Raw genomic sequence first — 8,244 nt, forward strand, 5'->3', positions numbered from 1 at the left:
CGACCTCCTGTCCAGAGCAGAGCTCATGGCCCTAGGGAGGTACCTCTGTCTTAGAGCCTTTGCTGTCACCTGTAATTTATTTAGATCTCTGCTGTAAGGTTTCAGCCTCTGGGCTCAGAGCATCGCCTCTGCCTCACTCCGGGTTGGGTCCCCAGCCCAGGGCAGCCAGGTCGCAAGTAGGGGACAGAGGGAGAGCTGAATGAATGGCGCTTCTATGTTCGCTGCTAAATAGCAGTTTCTGGGCCTTAATTATGGTGATGACAAGACAATGTGGAGAACACAGGCGTCCTCAGAAAACCTAGGCGTGGGGGCGGCTGGGCTTGAATGAACTTAGTGTGTGCGTTTGGGGCGGGGGGCCATCAGCGAGCTCACACACTAAATTTGAGTTTCCAGCTCTAATCATAGAAGTGAATCTCGGTGTCTTTGTCCCGAAAACATTTCATCGAGCGATTCTTAGAGATTCTCGGCTCCTCAGAAGGCAGTTGAGCTCAAGTGTGAGCATAAAGGGGTGAGTGTTATGCAGCCCCGCTCCCGCCCCACCCCCAACCCCCGCCGCCCCCACACCGCTCCCCTTTCTCATCAGCAGTGAGGGACGGAACGGTCGTTTCCAGCAGGGACATGTTCCTTCGGTACGATGGAACATTCTGGCAGGGCCCCGGCGTGGGGTCTCGGACTTAACAATAAACACACTAAAGTTTACACTCAGGTAAATGTGAATCTCAGAAAAACAACGAATACCTTTTCTCAGTGGCGGTACGTCCCAAGCATTGCACGAGGCATCCTTATCCTAAAATACCGACCGCGGACCGCGTTCCTCCGTGTTTTCCAGAAAAACAGAACAGGAGAGAGAGCAAAACCCCTTCCTTCCCCCGGGAAGCCGAGCCTTTTCCCAGATTAGACGTGGCCCACCCACGGTCCAGAAGGCCCCCTGCTTCACTCACGTGTACCGATTTTAATGCTAATCTCACCCAAAAGCTCCCATCACGGCAACACCGTGGGGCCCCGTCAGGGGAAACGAGATGCGATTGTCCCCCCAGCTTTGCTCTCTGAGGTTTTCTAAGGGGAGCAATGCGTCAGGGGGCCAGGTGCGGATCGCTGCACCCCCGTGGTGCCCAGGCGCCCCCGCCACGGGCTGAGAACACGCTGGGTTGAGCTGGAACCAGGTCCGCTCGGGTCTCGGGACGTAGGGAGCCATCCCGTGGGAGGCCGCGTGCGTTTTGTGCTCAAGGCTCTTTCTAGTCACAAGTGGCGGGAACCAGCTGCCCCGCATAGGATAGAGTTTGTTGGCTCTTGATGATAAGGTTCAGAGCCAATAGCAGCGGGGCCGACCCGTCACCCCGTCTCAGGAGACCCCTGAGCTCTCCGCAGCCCCTGATGTTGAGAAGTCTGACCCCGAAACTGCAAGATAACGAACCCGTGTTGCTTTAAGCCTCGAGGTTGTGGCAGTTTGTCCAGTGTTCCCAGGGGACACACACACACACACACACACACACACACGCACACACACCCGATTCCTTCCAGCAACAGGCCCGAGCAGCCATGGGGAGCCCGCGTGCAAAGCCCAGCTAGCAGTCACGTTGAATCCACGTCTTAGGACGTTTTCAAGTGGAGACCTCCAGCGCCTGGGGCACAGTTGACGGCTGTCACATCTGCACAGGAAAGACCCCAACTCAGGGGAGGAGGAGTGACTCCAGCGCTGATGTCATTTTTCTGCCTCTTTTTTGCTGGCATCCAGGTGGCCGTCCGGGGCCTGGGGACCATGGAGCCCACGGTTGGTGAATCACAGCTCGTACCCCGGGCAGCAAAGGACGTGCCCACTCGGGACGCCGTGTGCTGCCGTGTCGCCCTCTGTGCTGCGGTGGCCGCCAGCATCGTCATCGTCACACTGGCGGTCCTTGTGGGTAAGCGGCCGAGGGCTTGCATGGGTTCATATCCTGGGTGACGGAGACGCTCGGGCGTGGCTCAGTGCTGTCACGTGGTGATCCTGGAGACAGTGTGCATATGTGAAACTGACGGCTGCCCCTTCGGGCCACCAAGGGAGAGGACAAGAAGGCTGGGTGCCACATCTCACGAGTGGCTCGTGGCTACTGTACTGGGCAGTGCAGATCTAGAACATTCTGTCATCACGAGAAGTTCGGCTGGGCCCCGTGGCTCCGAGATGGGCTTATTCCGAGTTGAGAAGGTTTCTGTGGTGTTCCGGGGGACATAAAAGCCACCTTGCTTTCATGAGATGGTGATGCTATGTGGCTGTTGGCAGGAGAGTGCTCTCACGGTCTGGCTGGCGCGTTTCCCACCAATAGGGTTCTCTGACGAAGTTTTCATGGCCAGGGTGAAATGGGCACAAATAGGGACAGGGGAAAAAAGCTTTTTAAAAATCTTGAGAAATTTGAAAAATATCGAAAAGTATAAAAAATGAACAATCGTCTGTATGCCCGCCACCCCCAATCACAGTGGTTCCTGTCTGAAGCTTATTCTCAGCTGATGGTCATGGAATTTAAGATGAACCATGCAAAATGATGACCCATCTCCACGGCACGGGGCTGCTGTCACAAAATAAACACGAAATTCTTCTATTTCAGTGTGGCCCCATGTCCATGCTGTCTGCACTGGCAGCCCCAAGGCCCGGTGGCTATTTTGAGTTAAATGCATTAAAAGTAAATAACCTTTAAATCTCAATTCCTCAGTCCCCACCAGCCATATCTCACGTGTGGCTCGTGGCTACTGTACTGGGCAGTGCAGATCTAGAACATTCTGTCATCACAAGAAGTTCGGCTGGGCCCCGTGGCTCTGAGATGGGCTTATTCCGAGTTGAGAAGGTTTCCGTGGTGTTCCAGGGGGTGTAAAAGCCACCTTGCTTTCATGAGATGGTGATGCTATGTGGCTGTTGGCAGGAGAGTGCTCTCACGTGGCAAAATAATAAGTTGGCAATTCTATGTGGGTCCCCAGGTTTGTTTGTTTTTTTAGTGTATATGTTTGACATTAGGAGGATGTCACAGCCGGGCACGGCTGACTGAGGCCCCCTAGTGGCTGTGGGAGTCAAGGACGGGAAAGTTGGGCTCTGTACGTGCAGGTGCGCATGTGTGCACATGTGAGCATGTGCACACGTGTGTGTGTATGTGCGTGTGTGTGCACGAGTGTGTGAATGTATGTGTGCACCTGTGTGTGCACATATGGGCATGCATGTGCGCATGTGCGTGTGACCAGATGTGTGCTCATGTGAGTGTGTATGTGTGCGCATGCGTGCATGTGAGCGTGTGTGTGAGCATGTGCGTGCATGTGCATGTGTCCTTGCTCCAGGAAGGGGTGGGAGCTGGGTGTTACACCTTCATTCTAGAAGCACAGATACCTTTAAGGAATAAGAGATAAAATATAATTTCCAACAGGACCCCTGAAACCAGGGAAAATTTTAAGAAGCACTTAAAATTTTTAATTTTTAAAAAATGTTTTCAAGATCAGATGAAACTGTGTCCCTTTCTGCTTTCGGACAGCTTACAGTTTCCAGTGGAGGTGTTGGCCTTGGGGGGTCTGGGGAGGGTGCCGGGACCTCCGTGCTGTTTCTCAACTTCCTGGGAGCCTGTAATTAATTGGGGGGCACCGAAAGGCTTAGTTGGGCGTGGAGCTAAGCAACTTGGTCTACACAACAAGGTGCTTGCTTTTCTCTAGTTTTCGAATGAGAAAACAAACTTTTTAGAATCGGTTTTGAATATTTATTCTGTCTATTGAATAAGCAGCTATGTAAACATCTATCTGGATGGATATTCATTCGGGAGAGAACTGGAAACCGGCTTTCACAAGTCACATGGCTGTTACCATCATTTTCTTATTTTGCAATGATAATCTTTTTTTTTTTTTTTTGCTGATTTTTGACAGTTAGAAACGAGTGTTTTCACGGTTTACGTGGTTGCTGTTGTCTTCCTTACTTAACATTTTTTATGACTATCATCCTAGCTAGTGTGTGCTTTTGAAGACACAGTGTTTTCCACAGTTGGAAACCTGTATTTTTTCAGAGGATAGCGTCCTGGGGGCGGTGGTTGTGTCCCCACGGTATTTACTGGCCTATTTCCTGGGAGCAGGAGGGGACAGCTGCTCCGAAGTGGAGGGAAGTTCTCCTGAGGCCATGTCAGCCCCTGGGACAAGTTCGACTGGGAGCTAGTCCTGCCCTCAAGCAAAATCTGGGGACCTCAGGGGCTTTGTGCTGTACTTAGCGGGGGGTGACATGTGAAAGGCAATGAGGGGACACTTAAAATCACTCAGGATGACTCCCGGGAAGTCAGCTGGCCCGCCCACCTGTGTATTGGGTGACCGGGCCCTGGGTGGTGGGGGTCCTCGAGGCCCCTCGGCTGAGCCCCACCCTGCAGCTGGGCTCTCTCACGGGGTCCTGGTCTCGCCCGCAGCCTCCCTCTCCATACAGGGCGTCGATGTGGAGCACACGGCTGAGCTGCGGGGGATCCGGTACTCCCGCAGCCTGCAGCAGGAAGCCTCGGACTACTACCGCATGCTGACACCCACCCTAGAGATGCTGGTGAGGGGCTCCCGGGAGTGGGGACGTTGTGGGCGGCCGGGGTCTCCACCGAGAGGACCCCCTCGGGCGGGTGAACTGAGCAGGGGACAGTCCGGGCAGGCGCTGGGCGGGGAGGCGGGCCGTGGGAGGAGCAGGGTGAGGCTGGCTGGCAGGGCTGGTGCGTTCTCAGGCGCAGGGGGTCTTGGCGTCCTGTGGAGCTGACTCCGGCTTTTTAAGGCTTTTTAAGGGTTTAAAGGTCGTACGTTGTATTGCGGCGGACGATTGGTGTCCTTGTTCGTGGCCGGTGGGGGTGTGCGATGGGGCAGCTCTGTGGAAAACAGTCCAGCTGTTCATCGAAAAGTTAAATGCAGAATTGCTACCTGACCTAGCAATTCCGCTCCTCTGTGCGTCCCCAAGGGAAACGGAAACGCACGTCTGCACAAAAACGGGCCCAGGTGTGCTCACGGCGGCGGGGTTCACAACAGCCCCAGAGAGGAAGCACCCCAGATGTCCATCGGTGGATGAATGGACACACATGTGTCCGTCCACACGGGGAGTGCCACTCAGCCATGGAAAGGAAGGAGGCGCTGACAGTCGCCACGATGTGGACGGACCTTGAATATATGATGCTCTGTGAATTATCTGTTTTAAAATTTAAGCATGATTTAATTAAAACATAAAAATCAGTTCCTTGGTGGCACTAGCCACTTTTCAAAAGCTCGGTAGTCACGCGTGGGTGGTGGCTGCTGTATGGAGCAGGGCAGCTGTAGAACATTCTGGAAATTTGTTGAATGTTCTTGGGGCAGAGCAGGTCTAGATGCAGTCAGTGGGGATGTGGACTGGTGAGTCCTCACCCCAAACTAAGCCCCGTCCCCTCATCAGTCACCCCCATCCCCTCCCCAGCCCCTGACACCCACTCACCCACTTCCTGTCTGTGGACATGCCTGTTCTGGACGTGTCATATAAATGGAATCACACGCCATGTGGCCTTGTGTGTCGAGCGTCTCTCACTGAGCATCACGTTAAAGGTCCGTCCACGTCCTGGAGTGCCAGCGCCTCCCCCCTTTTCATGGCTGAGGGACCTTCCCTATGTGGACGGACACATTTTATCCACCCATCTGTCGCTGGAGCGATATTGTCATCCGAATGACTTTGGGACATCCTTTCCTGTTGTTTACACGGCTCGGTGGGGATGCAGTGTGTGTCAGGCCTGGGGCCTGGGCGGGGGTGCGTTTCCGCCCCTCCTCCCGCTCCCCGCTCAGGACAGGTCTCCGCGGGGAACATGCGCCCTCACTGCAGCCCCAACTCGGCTGCTGTGTTTCCGTTGCAGTTTGCACGTAGCTTTTGGAAGACAGAGCTGGAGGCCAGCTGCGTGGGCTGCACGGTGCTGGGGTACAGGTGCGTCAGGGCCTCTGTGGGGGCGAAGGGGTCTGGGTGCACTCCCACGCTGCCCGGGACCCCAGGGAGAGCGTCCCTCCCGCCAAGGGCCTCCCTCCTGCCCGCAGGGACGGCAACGCCAGCGTCCTGGTGCGTTTCCGGCTACACTTCCTGCTGTTGGCCCTGCGGTCGCTGGACCTGGGCCTGGAGCGGGAGCTTCTGCAGCAGGGGCTCCGAGCGAGGCTGCAAGGCCACGGCATCCCCCTGGCCGCCCACGGCACCCTTGTGTCTGCCATGCTCACAGGCAAGTAGGCCTCGGATACTCAAGACAATGGCAGGGGCGTGCGGTGGGAGGGCCGCATTAACCTTCGGGCGTTGGGTCACCGCCCCGCCCCACAAACAGAAAGCACACGCCGGATGTCACCCTCAGTGGTACAGACCAGAGGCGTCTGCAACCCGGCCGTGGCCAGAGTGTAGATACCTCCACCTTCCCGGCCCATTCCACCCTGCTGTTGCAGCACGAAGGCAGCCCAGGGCTTTGCAGAAATGAATGGACACGGCCGCGTATCAATAAAGCTTTATTTACAAAAAACAAGGGGTGGGCCGGGTTTTGTCGACCCTGGGTACAGAAGTAAAAGCAAAAATGCTAAACTCTAAAATCTGAGGCTGCATCACACTGTAGTCAGGTCAAAGGCTCATCACCTTGCCCTGGCCCTATGGGACATTTGTAGTCCCCTCCCTAGCAACCCTGACTCTCCAACTGAGTCAATGACTTCAATATCAGCACCATCTAATAGAATTTTCCGTGGTGGTGGAGACGTTCTATGCGTGCATCGTCCACTGCAGTAGCCGCCAGCCCTGTGTGGCTATTTAGTGCCTGTCATGTGGCGGGTGAGACAGGATCACAGGGTTCCATTGGGTGTCATCGTACTGGCTTTAAGTGGCTCCCGTGGTGGATGGTGCCACACTGTGTGCCTTTCCATGTGATGTTTTCAAAGAGGGCCACCACGCACTGACCCAGCTAATGCACCTTCTCGGTTTCGTCACAGGAAGCCAGAGGGGGCCATTGACAGAACGGGACTTGAAATCAGGTATGCCGTCGCCCGTCCCCTGAGCTGCCTGCCCCTCTGCAGGGTTCCCCGATCACGGTCACTGCGAGGGGGTCCAGGCGCACCGAGCCTCCGAATGGGGGACAGGTTTGCAACCCCGTGCACGCATAGGGTTTGCAGATGAGGCACTTGGATCACACGTGGCCAGGTGTGACCGAGAGAAAACACTGTGGGGTTTTTGAAAAGTGGCGGAAGCCTGTTGTTAAAGAAAAGATGACACCAACCATTTGTGGCAAAAAAGGAAAAAGTAAGCGTCACCTGAATCCCATCGCTTTTAATATTTTGGTCACTGTCCTTGAAGACAGCTACGACACACCTGTAGATACATTTATTTAGCTTCACGTCAGTGTTCCTCAGCTAGGAGCGACCCTGTCCCCAGGGGACACTGGGTGGCGTCTGGGGACATCTGTGGCTGTCACTCCAGAGATGCTCAGCCCTTCACAGTGTCCGGGACGGCCCCCCACAGAGAGTGACCTGGCCTCAAATGTGAATCATACACTTAAAATGGCGACTTTTATGTTATGTATTTTACCACGTTAAATATCGGATGTCACCCGTTTCTTACTTTCCTGAAATGTGACTCTTAGACAATTTGGAGGTGCACCCGGGGCACGCGAACGCTCCCGCTGCCCAGCCCGGCTCGGGGCTGACTGGCGTTGTCACGCTGTCCCCATGCCCGCTCTGAGAAAGTCACGTGGGAAACACCAGGGACCGAAGGCAGGCGGGAGGGCCCAGCAAGGTCTCGTGCTGCTGTGCCCTCAGGTCGCTGTCCAGAAAGCGCCTTCTCCTGCGGGAATGGCCAGTGTGTGACCACGGTGAACCCGGAGTGTGATGACAAGGTGGACTGCTCCGACGGCTCCGACGAGGCCCGCTGTGGTCAGTCCGCCTGTGTGGCTGGTCCCCGCGCGTGGCCCCGCACCAGGGTCAGCTGCTGGCCGTGCTCTCTGGCCCGCTTGGGACAACAAAGCCAAGCGCAAGCTGTCCTTGGACGTGCGGGCTGGCGGCTGACGATCCGGAGGCTGACGGACGTGCCAAGGGTGCTGCCCTGGCCCTGCCTTCTCCCCGGCCTGGCCGTGACCTCTGTCTTGCAGACTGCGGTTCCCGGCCCGGCTGGAGGACGGCGGGCAGGATCGTGGGTGGCGTGGCAGCATCTCTCGGCGAGTTCCCTTGGCAAGTCAGCCTCCGGGAAAACGGCGAGCACTTCTGCGGGGCGGCGGTGCTGGGGCCCGGCTGGCTGGTGTCCGCCGCCCACTGCTT

At 56.0% G+C, this 8,244-nt stretch overlaps 1 protein-coding gene across 1 annotated transcript in view; it reads left to right on the plus strand.

The window, feature by feature from the left end:
- Positions 1–1,759: 1,759 nt before the first annotated feature.
- The window catches only part of TMPRSS9 (transmembrane serine protease 9), a 20,546-nt gene continuing 14,061 nt past the window's right edge, over positions 1,760–8,244 (plus strand). Inside the window, exons 1-6 of the mRNA XM_025042949.1 lie at positions 1,760–1,901; positions 4,395–4,521; positions 6,040–6,186; positions 6,932–6,969; positions 7,750–7,863; positions 8,079–8,240. Coding sequence (XP_024898717.1) covers positions 1,760–1,901; positions 4,395–4,521; positions 6,040–6,186; positions 6,932–6,969; positions 7,750–7,863; positions 8,079–8,240 — 730 coding nt within the window. The remainder of the gene's footprint in view (positions 1,902–4,394; positions 4,522–6,039; positions 6,187–6,931; positions 6,970–7,749; positions 7,864–8,078; positions 8,241–8,244) is intronic.

Source organism: Pteropus alecto, unplaced genomic scaffold (assembly GCF_000325575.1).
Source record: "Pteropus alecto unplaced genomic scaffold, ASM32557v1 scaffold30, whole genome shotgun sequence".
In the NCBI taxonomy this organism is placed as follows: domain Eukaryota; kingdom Metazoa; phylum Chordata; class Mammalia; order Chiroptera; family Pteropodidae; genus Pteropus; species Pteropus alecto.